Source organism: Balaenoptera ricei, chromosome 7 (genome assembly GCF_028023285.1).
Source record: "Balaenoptera ricei isolate mBalRic1 chromosome 7, mBalRic1.hap2, whole genome shotgun sequence".
In the NCBI taxonomy this organism is placed as follows: Eukaryota; Metazoa; Chordata; class Mammalia; order Artiodactyla; family Balaenopteridae; genus Balaenoptera; species Balaenoptera ricei.
In genome coordinates, this window is record NC_082645.1 from 58636719 (window position 1) to 58649779 (window position 13061).

General features: G+C 33.5%; 1 protein-coding gene across 6 annotated transcripts in view; it reads left to right on the plus strand.

The window, feature by feature from the left end:
• Window positions 1-13061, plus strand: part of UBR3 (ubiquitin protein ligase E3 component n-recognin 3) — a 225790-nt gene that overhangs the window by 43432 nt on the left and 169297 nt on the right. For 4 of the 6 annotated variants that reach the window (XM_059928068.1, XM_059928071.1, XM_059928070.1 and 1 more), the window contains exons 2-5: window positions 95-234; window positions 3259-3417; window positions 7352-7495; window positions 8059-8108. In XM_059928068.1, coding sequence (XP_059784051.1) covers window positions 95-234; window positions 3259-3417; window positions 7352-7495; window positions 8059-8108 — 493 coding nt within the window. The remainder of the gene's footprint in view (window positions 1-94; window positions 235-3258; window positions 3418-7351; window positions 7496-8058; window positions 8109-13061) is intronic. The other 2 variants (XM_059928069.1, XM_059928073.1) reach the window with 1 other exon arrangement.

Genomic DNA, 13061 nt, shown 5'->3' on the forward strand with positions numbered 1-13061 from the left:
GCCCACATTCTGTTTATGGATATTGTAAATAGAAGTTAATAGATTCTTAGCAGATTCGACATCGCCATTAATTCTTTTCTTTTTCATATTACAGGTTTTGCAAAAGGCATCAAATTAAATCAAGTTCAAATATTCCCTGTGTCCCCAAAGACTTACTGATGATGTCTGAATTTGTTCTTCCAAGATTTATTTTTTGTCTTATTCAGTACTTAAGAGAAGGCTATAATGAACCAGGTATGTTTAATCCACTTTTCGTTAGTACTCTTTTTTTTTTTTTTTTTTTAAATAAATTTATTTATTTATTTATTTTTGGCTGTGTTGGGTCTTCGTTTCCGTGCGAGGGCTTTCTCTAGTTGCGGCGAGCGGGGGCCACTCTTCATCGCGGTGCGCGGGCCTCTCACTATCGCGGCCTCTCTTGCTGCGGAGCACAGGCTCCAGACGCGCAGGCTCAGTAGTTGTGGCTCACGGGCCTAGTTGCTCTGCGGCATATGGGATCCTCCCAGGCCAGGGCTCGAACCCGTGTCGCCTGCATTGGCAGGCAGATTCTCAACCACTGCGCCACCAGGGAAGCCCGTTAGTACTCTTTTTAAGTTCTCAGCAAAGTTTAGCACTAATAATGAGGTGAATTTTTTCAGATACCATTTTTTTGCTTACATATAACATTTTTTATGTAATGACTATGAAATACAGAGACTAAATAAAAACACACTAAATATCAATTATATAACCTCATTGATACTTCTAGTAGGCACAGTTTGGCAATCTCTGCCGCTGGGATCTTAAATGTTTCTGATCAAACTTATTTGGCCTTTTGCAGATGAGGAAATAATTATTTTATGGGATTAAAGTGACTTTATTTGTGATTATGTTATAGTAGAGCATAATTAAGAAGTCCTGGGAATGTTTGACTTTAACTTAGATTTTTAGAAGATAAAAATTTCACCAATATCTTTCTCTCCCCTCCCCCGCCTCTTTTTTGTAGAGGTCTATACATTTTTATTCCCCTCCATATATAATAACTTATGAGAGGGTCAAATTGCTCACTCCCATATTACCGGTAGAATGCATGGGTGTAAGCATCCTAATAGTATTGAAAAGAGAAAAAAACCATGCAAATTACAGATATTCTTCTTACCTTTTAAGATTTAGTCACAATCTTGATTAATATGCGTTAGTTAAATATTTGTATTTAGATAACATTTATTAAAGTTCTCAGTCTGACATTGTGAATTACAGATATCAATTAGTGGTATGAAACGAATTTATTAACTTTTTATGATGTCTTTTACCTTTTTAGTGATATTTGCATTTTTATCATTTAAGGGACTGCATTTGCATTACTTTTAGAGCTTTTAAATTATTTAATTCTATAAATCTTAAATCCAATTTGAAACTATGGCACACATGTTTATCTTCTATTTTCCATCCTAAAAGTGTGAAGAAATATAGTATCTTCATCATTTCTAGAACTATCATGCTATTTGCATTGTGAGCAAATACTTATAGTTCTTCACTTTTACATTTTAAGCAAAATATACAATCTTTTGTCAAGTACTTCTGTTCCTCTCAGAGTATGTCTTAAAATATAGAAAGAAATACTATTTTGATTTAGTCCCAAACTGCTCTCTCTTTGGAATGAAGGAAGTGGAGACCAGCTGGATTATTGAAATTGCCTTCCATTTTATTTCTCATATGCTAGTTAACAGATTTTTTGGATGTTTACATTTTGTACTACAAGTGTTCTATTTTAGAAAAGTAGTAGGTAGAAATCATTTATTGTGAGAACCATAAAGCTTACCATTAGTTTAATCAAAGAGTAATTCATATGAGTGTATTATATTTATTTTTTCCTTGGTGACATTTAGCAGTTATAAGTGGTAGATGACATACGTACATAGCTTTGATAATTATGTTACCATTATCTGAAAACATAAAGGAATGAATGGAAGTACTTTTTTTGTCTTAAGATGAGTTTCATGAACTTAGGTTCATGAAGTTTTCCTCTCTATATTACCACTTGTGCTCAGCATTAATTTCTTCTGTCTATGCAAAATCTCTGCATTACTTTCTGCAGAGATCACTGTTTAGATGATTTCAAGTCCTTTCTTTAATTTTAATCTGAGATGTGGAAGCTCAGATAATCTTGTGGTTTGACAGTTGCCTTGAATTCCATTTCCCATTTCACCCTACCATCCTTAGACCAGTGTTAGAGCCCTTGGAAATCAAGAACAAATGCTAATTAAATATCTACTATGTTACTACATAAGTCATTGGGGAGAATATAAAGAAGAATAATATACGGTATTGGTTTTCCACTGAGAAAGTAAGGTTTTTTGGCTTGGGTCCCATGACTCAGTTATCTAGAATTTCATTCACAGGTTATCTTTGAACTAGGTTGTGAGTTCCTTGGGGGTAGGAACTATGTCTTATTTAGTTCTGCTTCTCAGTGCCTGTCGTGTAGTAGATACTGAATAAATATTGAATGAACTTGATGACCCCTTTTCTGGGCACACAGGCCCCCTGTTAGCTCCGTTATATGTATTCTTCTTTTAACCAGTTATGGCTAAACTCTAAATCTCTTTATTCACTTCTTCCTTTTAGACCTCAGTTTCTCTAAAACATCATTTTTTCTTTTCCTCTTAAATATTCTTTTTTAGTTGCTGTCCAGGTTTCTTCTCTCCCCCTCTACCAGCATATCTTGCCTTGTATTTTAAAATTGTTTCAGTAAAAACATCCATATTTTTCATTTTAGTTGCTTTGACCTCTAGCTAATATGAATCTGTATTTTTGGAATATGATAGCGGATGGGTTATTTGCTACACAGGTTTAAATTTAGAGCTGACATAATTTTGTCCTAATATTCTTATGCTATCTCAATATATTTCATTTCTCCTGTTTTATTTTAGAGAGTGATCTTAACTTTTTTCTTAAACACTGTTTATCTAATTTTGAGATGATCTTATGATTACATATATATATCTGGAAGTTTAAGACCCTAAATTGAATGCTTCTTACACAAATTAAGTGCTTAATACCTTATGAAGTCATCTCTTTTCCCCATCAATCTTTTCTCAGAGGACTGACTTCCTAAACAAGTCTATACTAGGCTGGGTGCTTGGTGGGTGCCTGCTTTCTAAAGAGAATTCTTATATTAACTTTTTGATTATAAAATACTGTCATCTAAGTCATCATAATTTTAAAGAATAAAATATTGTTCTTAGCAAATATTTTAAAGAACGTTGATTATATTTTTTTTAGCAGCTGATGTACCATCAGAAAAAGACCTTAACAAAGTCCTTCAGCTTTTGGAACCTCAAATTTCCTTTTTAGAAGATCTAACTAAAATGGGAGGAGCAATGCGGTCTGTTCTTACTCAGGTTTTGACAAACCAACAAAGCTACAAAGATCTGACTTCTGGTGAGTAAAATTTAGAAGAGAAGAAAGTTAAAATTTACTTATATTACTAAAATAATTAAAAAGTTGTGTATTTTAGAACTTAAAAGTAAAATGTCGATTTTTAAAAATAGAATGCTAAAGCTGGAAGTTATTAAGAATACTTCTTAGTTTATGGATGAAGAAATTGAACCCCAGAAAAATTAAATGACCAGTTCAAGACCTCACAACTAACTGATTTTAGAGTTGGGACTAGAACCCAGGTTTCCTAAATTTGGTGTGACATATTCGTAATTATATTCCACTTCCCCTTCTCCAGACAATAACAGCAACCACTTTTGTGTCTTCATTTTTGTTATTCTAAACGTTTGTGTTGTGTGGCCTAGGATTTTATAGTGACGTAGAGTTTAAGTTATAAAACTTGGAATTATTAAGTATATTTGTACTGTTATATAAAATAATTTAGTTTTTAAACCTTTAGTTTAGTTCAAATTTATAGTATGGTAAATATATCAATTATTTAAAAATCTTATAAATAGTTTAAATAGTGTTCTTTATGCTGGCTCATGAACAGCATGTTTTGAAAATTGAAGTGTATCTTCTTTCTTTAGAGTGGTGAAGTTTTTATGTGTACTGTTAACCATGTATTATTTAGAGATAGTCTTATCTGATGTATTTATTTCTTTAGTGAGTACTCATTAAGCACCCACTGTGTGCTTGGCTTTGGGCTAGGTATTAGAGCTTGGAGTAGGGAAGGTACGTAGTAAGCCAGGTACTCCTATCTCTGCCCTTATAAAGCTTATGGTCTAATGAGTGAGATGACATTAACAAAGTCTCCAAAAATAGCAAGAGTTTGTGGGGTACATGTATGAGGGACCCCTAAAAGTGCTTGGCTGAGAACTGAGATACACATGTACAGGATGAGACTACCTAAGGCTTATTAGAGAGTGCTGTGGGGTTACTGCTATGGGGTTAAAAGCAGCTTTTAAAGATAAAGGCTAGGCAGTGTTGGGAGACATTGGAGTATCAGCTCAACCAGACTAGAGAGACCTTACCAGTACCCTAGGCATCAAGTTGACACACCAGAAGACCACACCTGAGAGTAAGTTCTACTCTAGGTCAGCCTTAATGAAGCCTAGAACCCTGACAGAGTTTGGAGATTACTGCTGTTAATTTGCAGGGCTTTTTTAAGAATCTCAGGCTTTCTATAAATCTGCCCCTTACAAAGTGTAAAACCAAGTCTTTATGAGTTCTAGGTGATCAGGCTGTTTATTGAATGTCTTGTAGAATTAAAATTAATACTCTTCAAAGGAAGGTAACAGAATCCAGAATCTTTGATAACATGTCATTAGAATGTCCAAGAAAAAGGACAGTAATAGAAATTGACTTTGAAATGGCCTAGATGTTAGATTTAGCAGTTAAAGACTTTAAAGCAACTATTATAAATATGTTGAAGAAATTAAAGGAAAATATGGTCAAATAAGTAAAGGAAAATATGATGTTAATGAGTGAAGAGATCAGGAATCTTAGTGAAGAAATGTAAACAAAAAAAAATTCTAGAACTGACAATTACTGTAGAATGCAATTGACAAGTTCACTGGATGGACTTAGCAGCAGTTTGGAGAGGATAGAAGAAAGACTTAGTGAATTTGAAGACAGATTAATACATTATTCAATCTAGAGAACAGAGAGAAGACACAACAGAGCCTCAGGGACCTGTTAGATAGAATCAGATGACCTAATGTACATGTAATTGGACTCCCAGGAGGACAGGAGAGTGGGAATGGGGCAGAAAAAAACATTTGAAAAAATCATGACTAAAATTCCCCAAATTGGATGAAAAACATTGGTTTATAGATTCAGGATGCTTATTGAACCCCAAACATGATAAATATTTATAAAGAACATAACACTTAGGCACCTCCTAGATTCCATGCAGAGGGACCAGCATGTGGAAATATTTATGGGTGAGAGTGAGCTTACTTTTTTAAAAGGTACTAAAAAAGGCTATCGTGGTTGAAATGAAATGAATGTAGGGGGATAGTGGCCCAAATAAGGCTACCACATTAGGCTAGATCTAGATTAGGTAGGCCCTTGTTAGCTATTTAAGGTTTTATATCTTATCCTGAATGTAGTGGGAAGTCATGGATATATTTTAATCTGAAGAGTGACATGATCAGATATGTGCTTTAAAAAGATGGCTTGTTATTTTGCCAAGAATAGATGGGAAGAGGCAAGAACAGAAGCTCAAGTGCAGCAGCCTAGGATAAAATGATGGTCACTTGTGTTTGAGTTTTGGTGATGATGCTAGAGAGATATCAGAATTATACCTGAAAGTCTGTTATTTCTTCAACCTAGAATATGGTTCTTTATTCAGAAACTATCAACTGTTGGGAAAAAGAACAGCAAGTTGTTCTTAATCATTGTAAGAATGTATTCCTTGAGAATGATTTATGGTAATTGTCTTCTTTTCGTTCTACAATTCTTTTAAATTCTTATTTCTTGAAATTGAAAAACAAAACAACAGAAATCTTTAGCTAACTTGTAGTGATGGAAATTACATTAGGTTTGATTCAGAAGTTTAAAATTTGTAGTCTAGGTTCATTTCTAATCACTGCTTGCTTACTCACTGGTTATTATATCTTTGTAAGCCTCAGTTTCCTCACTTATAAAAATGGTGATAATATGTTCATTTTTCTCAGGCTTGTTGTAAGGGGTTGATGAAGTGTATTTTGTTAATTAAAAGTATTACAAAAATTTCATATATTATTATTGAGATAAATACATGGCTTTTATTATTCAGGAGACATATAGTAATTTCTTACATAGGACCCCTAGAAGTCCTTTATTCTTTATAGACTAACTGTGGTTGTTTTTAGTTTTGGACTTGAATTGAAGGATAGATGTATTCCTATCTGTTTAATCTGTGCTGAAGGATTTTTTGGTTTTTGTTTTTTTTTTAAACTATCCCAGACAGACATTGGGCAGAGATTTAAAAAACAAAACTAATCTATTGCAATTATTGAGGCTAGCAAAGAGAGGAAATTGAGAAAAGCTCAACAAATACTAAAGAAACTCATTTACTATATATTTTTATAATCAGAGAGATTGAAACCTTAATTAAAGATATATAATCTGCTTAAGAGGTGGCAAATGACATGGTAACTTGGCTTTCAGACAGAGAGTAATTTTTCCTTTTAAAGAACTTTCAAATGTCAGTATTTTTATTTTATTGTTATTCTATTTTCCATAATATATTAAAAAACAAAAGACAAAATTGGCATTAATATGCCCAAATGCTAAAGTGAAAGACCTAGGATTGTTTAATTCTAGAACCTAAACTTCTCAAAATTTTGGAATAAATTTGTTTTAACTGATACTTCCGTAGAAATTATACTTTTATCCTTAAATGTGATTATAAAAACATATTATGCTTGGTAAAACAGAAATTAGTAATCTCAGTTAGTGTTTGAAAATTCCACTCAGGCATTATCTTCTCTAGGAAGCCTTTCCAAAAACTGCTTTGGGTAAGTCTGGCTGTACGGTATTATGAGAGCACAGTTGTTAAACCAGATGGTGAAGTCTGCTACATAATTGTCATTTACCATATTATCTGCCTTTCTTTACAGTAATTTTAAGTTCCTTGAAGGCAGGAATCATGTCTTATTAATCTTTGCACCCCCTGTATTTTGTATGTAATCTCTGGCATATTCTAGATGCCCAGTTACTTAGTGGATTTCATTATTTGTTATAAACATGCTGTGCATTCTGAGATTGTTAATGCCAAATATGAGCACAAAAATGTTGTCTGAAGCTATCTTATGTTATTCATTCTAGGGTTTCCCTTCCATTAGAATATTCATCTATTTTATATGTGTATACATTAGTTATTGAGATGGCTGTACTTATGTTTTGAATGGAATATTTTTTCTGATTTTAAATTTATTTTAAATATTAGGTCTTGGAGAAAATGCTTATGCAAGGAAAAGTCATGAAAAATACCTTATAGCTTTGAAGAGCTCTGGACTTACATATCCTGAGGATAAACTTGTATATGGTATACAAGAACCATCTGCTGGCACTAGCACTCTGGCAGTTCAAGGTTTGTTTAAATATTTAATTTGAACAATGATAACTTTTCTGTACTAAAACAAAAAACCCTTCAAACATTACTCATTGAAGAAATTTAAGTGCTGTGTCATTCTTTGTAAGAAAGTAGTAAAAGTAGTAAAAATTTGGAAGCAAGAAAGGATAGAGTTGGTCAAAGACGATATTTCATTTTTCTTAAGTGGAATTTGGTTAGTTTATCAGAGGTTCTGGTTCTAACTCATGAAAAATATAGCAGTTGCTATTTAAGAGTAGCCCTAAAGTTTAGTAGTTCAATATTTTAGTAAACCATGGTTTAAAAGTAAAAGAAAGCAATTCTTCTGAAACACCATGTGTGTGATTATTAAATCTGGGTTTTCACTGGAGATTTCCTATTGAAGTATAAGCCTATTAGGCTCAAATTTATTAAAGATAAATGTTGAATTCTGCCAAAATAACTGTTAGAATGAGTTGTCTTAACAAAACTTAGTTTTTTGTTATTGTTATGTCTCAAAATAATTTTAAAGTAAAGCAATATATAACAATTATGAAGGGCAACCTTTTTTCTCCTTTCCAAAGGTTTTGCAGGTGCAACAGGAACATTGGGACAACTAGATTCTTCAGATGAGGTGAGATTTAACCTTTGAAACTTTTTAAAAGTAGAATTTTAAAAGTTTTAGAACTACCATACAGATTTGTGGATATTATCTAGTTGGAATTCCTCATTTTATTGACATGGACACTGAACCCCAGAGTGGAATAACTTAGTCAAGGTCACACAGTTACTTAGTGACAGGACGAGAACTACAACTAGATTTTTACTTCTTGTTTGTAAATTCATTTCTCTTTTCACAGTTTAGAAATGGGAGATAGAAAGACATAGAGATATTTCTCCTATGAAAATATCTCCAAATTTATCCAAGTTGTCATATGCACAATGAAATTGTTTTTAAAAAATTTAGCTGGGGCTTCCCTGGTGGCGCAGTGGTTGAGAGTCTGCCTGCCAATGCAGGGGACATGGGTTCGAGCCCTGGTCTGGGAAGATCCCACATGCCGCGGAGCAACTGGGCCCGTGAGCCACGATTGCTGAGCCTGCGCGTCTGGAGCCTGTGCTCCGCAACAGGAGAGGCCGCGGTGGTGAGAGGCCCGCGCACCGCGATGAGGAGTGGCCCCCACTTGCCGCAACTGGAGAGGGCCCTCGCACAGAGGCGAGGACCCAGCACAGCCATAAATAAATAAATAAATAAAACCCCAAAAAAAAGTTTAAAAAAAAAAAAATTTAGCTAAGTCTAGAATAATTTACTAGAAGAATGTGAAATGTAGCTTCTTTTCTAATCTCATAATAAAGTTATATCTAATATGTCAAAGGTTATTAAAAAAAAGCAATGTACTGGGAAATAGAATGTCAATTTGAAATTTGTAATTTCAACTTTTATAGTGTTTATTAATAATAAATATTTCTAATAAATTCCTTATAACATTCCTGTATTTTGTTAGTATATAATTTATAAGCAAATATTGGTTTTTGACTTATATCTCTTTATAATCTTGGTTTCTGTAAAACCTAAATTTCATATTTTTATTGATTTATATATTTAACGATTGAAATTTTAAAAACTAAATCGTTTTTAAACATTTAAACATTTACATGTTTTTCCTTTGAAAACCCATTTTGATTTGATAATATCATATGAACTAAGCCAAGTATCCTTCTTTTGAAAACATGATTTCTTTTATGGAGGTCTTATAATTGATCTAATGCCTTATAATTTAAACTTTGTAATAGTATATTTCCCCTCTAAGAAGGCTCCCACAAAATGCAACATTTTGTGGAGTCTCATTTTGGACTAACAATTTTATTTCATTTATTATTTTAAAAATTTATTTATTTATTTTTAAAGTCTTTATTGAATTTGTTACAATATTGCTTCTGTTTTATATTTTGGTTTTTGGCCGCAAGGCGTGTAGGATCTTAGTTCTCCAACCAGGGATCGAACCCACACCCCCTGCATCAGAAGGCGAAGTCTTAACCACTGGACCGCCAGGGAAGTCCCTGGACTAACAATTTTAAAGAGTTTTCAACAAATTGGATAGGCAGTTTATTTATTTATTTTTCTGAAATATTTATTTATTTATTTGGTTGCATTGGGTCTTAGTTGCGGCATGTGGGATCTTTGTTGCAGCTCGTGGGATCTTTCATTGTGGCCTGGGCTTCTCTCTAGTTTTGGTGTGTGGGCTCTAGAGAGCACGGGCTCTGTAGTTGTGGTGCGTTGGCTCAGTAGTTGTGGCATGCAGGCTTAATTGCCCCGCAGCATGTGAGATCGTAGCTCCCGGACCAGGGATCGAACCCGCATCCCCTGCATTGGAAGGAGAATTCTTAACCACTGGGTCACCAGGGAAGTCCCTACGTAGTTTAGTATACTGCTTCCGAGTTTGACTCTGGAAATAGAGTGTCTGGGTTTGAATCTGGCTTCTGTACCAATTAGTAGTGTGACTTTGGACAGGTACCAACTTCTCCATGCCTCAATTTCCTCACCTGTAAAATGGAGGTAATAATAGTACTTAATGCCTGGGGTTATGATGATGATTGAATGAGTTAATATATGTAAGCACTTAGAGCAGTAGTGCCAGGCATATTGTAACACTATATGTATGTTTGTTAAATAAATAAATTAACATAAAATTGTTTAAAAAAATTTGTGTAAATGGTTAGCTATAATTTTTGCTTTTATTTTTTTTTTAGCTTTAAAGAGTTACTTCTAAGAACACTGCTGCTGTAATGACAAATGGGGAAAACTTGCTGATATTTAAAATAGACTTTCAAAAATATATACACTATTGACTAAAACAGTAATAATTTTGTTTTGAAGCTAGGGGAAGCAAGTAATGGGGGTAAGAATGCTAATTCTTCAGATGTCGAAGAAGGAAGTGATTAGATAATAGATAGACATATGATTTTAAATTGGTTATTCTGCTTTCTTTAAGGGCATTTTGTGGGGAGGTGGAATGATCTCTCAAAGGCGAGATTTCGGAATACTAGGAGTTGAATATGAATGGGTGCAGCGTGACCCTTCCTTGGCTAAAGCCAGCGAGACAGGAAGGAAACCTTGAATCTGTTGTCAGTAGTAACTTTATTTTATTTATTTATTTATTTTTGGCCGCACTGCGTGGCATGCTGGATCTTAGTTCCCTGACCAGGGATCAAACCTGTGCCCCTTGCAGTGGAAGCATTGAGTCTTAACTTCTGGACCACCAGGGAAGTCCCATCAGTAGAAACTTTAGAAGACTATTTATTACATGATGAAATGGTCTAGTGATATTACAAAACACTTTATTAAAATAATCTAAACATCCTCATGTGATCTAGAACAATAAAAATCTAGTTTTATGTTTGTGTTTATATGGTAGGTTAAAACCTTCATAGTATTTTAGTATACCTATTTTATGCATCCAATGGTCTGCTAATAATTCTACTTTATTTTTATGAATTGAATTTGATTTTGGAGAATGCAGAAAGCTGATCTTCAATATAGATACTTTTTCCTCTATGTAGGAAAAACGTTACAGTCATTTGTTGGCCTAAACTCTCCAGATTAGCTTTTAAATCTCCAGTGGCTACTTTAATTGTACATAACTGCATTGCAGCAACACCATATTTTACGGTAGGGTGCTAGAAGGAGATCCCTGTGTGTAGTGGGGGGAGGGGCTGGGGGGATGGCTTTTGAATTTCTTCTAGAAATAATTTCTCGAGGGATATCAGAGGATTTGAAATAGGCCTTTCTTTGCTCATTACCATTGCTTTTACTCTGTTCTTTTTAGGTCCTCTCTTCTGTTCCTTCTGTTCACTTCTCTTAGATTCTTTGTTTCAGCAACTTCTGTGTGTAATATAATTTATATAATCATTTGTTTCTTAATTATGATTATTTCTCAGTGTAAATATTGTAGTAAATGCTTTTTGATGGTGACAACTTCAAAATACTTCATTTAAAAAAAATACTTCATTTCAGTATGTTTTCTCATAAAACACTTTTTATAATAGTAGCTGAGAACACTTACTTTTAGAGTATGTGAATTATATTTGAATTATATTTTTAAAAACAGTAAGACTTTTTGATCTTTAAATCATATCTTATAATTAAACTTTTAGTCTATTTAAAATTACTTTTTATAGTTTATATATTTATCATATTTTCCAATTGGGATGAAAATGGGGTCATTTGGACATCTGAAAGCTTAAGAATTTGAAGTAGAGTTGTTTAGCTGGAAGTGGATTGAAGGGATATCTATTTTGGTTTTTCTTTAAGAGAAATTTGAGTTTCAGAGTTAGGCAGATCTGAGTTTGAATATTGCCTCATAATATTGCTGTGCCTTCTGCCAGGTTTTAAACTTCTGAACATCAATTTCCTCATGAAAAAATGGTGATAATTCTAATGTTAGGATTAAATGGGATAACATAGGGATTACCTATTATGAACCAGATACATATTAGGCTCCTGATAAATGTTTTCTGTCCTAGTGCTTTATATGTAGAAGGGGTTCAAATACTGAAGTTTTGAGCTATCATAGGTCATATGATAGACATTTCTGCTCATCTTTCCAGAGGAAATAGTTTATTAAAGCATGGTTTAAGAGTAATGAAGTTTATCTTTAAAAATTTAAATTAAAAATTTACCCAAATATCACACAAATACATTGTAGTTGTTTTGCCAGTATTCTGAAATATGAATAAACAACAGTTTATCCAATCATTTTTATGATTTCCAATTTTTAATTAAAGATACAATGCTTATATTTCTTTTTGTGCAGATGTGCAAATAGTTCTCTAAGATATGGCATTGCTAGATTACAGGGTAGGCATATCTTAAATTTTATTAGATTTATTTTTCTGATTATAAAAGTCACACACACATATTTAAAATGAGAAGTATGGAAAAGTACAAAGTTAAGACCATTACCCAGGGCCAATCATAGAAGGGTTTTAGTGATAGGAAATTTTCTATTTTAAGATTGTGATCGTAATTTTTTATACAAAAAATTCATTTATGTTTTATTGACTTATATACTACGAAGTCAAATCTTGAGTTAGAAACAGAAAAGTTGTATAATATAACGAAACAAAAATGAGAATCAGGAGGAGGCAATTTGCAGGTTTAAAAATTTAATGAATGCTAGAGCTAAAAGAGACCTTAAAGTTCATCTTGCCTAACTCTCTTATAGATGAGGAAGCTGAATTCCAAAGAATTAACTGATTCACTCAGGCAAGTGAATTTCGTCTAGTTAGTAGTGGAGTTGCAAATGGTCGCTAGGTCTCCTCCCTGCTGGTCTTGATTTTTTTATGTGAAGTAGATAAGCCACTGTTCTTATTATTATTTCTATACAGCAAATTTGTCCTAAACTTTGTGGCTTAAAATTACCATTTTTTGTTTTGCTCACAATTCTTTGACTCAGGAATTTGGGACTGGCAGCCAGGCAGTTCTCACTTGGTTATCTCATGCGATTCCTGTTAGTTGTTGGCTGCAACTGCAGTCACCTGAAGGCTCAGCTGAGATGGAGATTTAAGACGGCTGATGGACAGAGCTGGC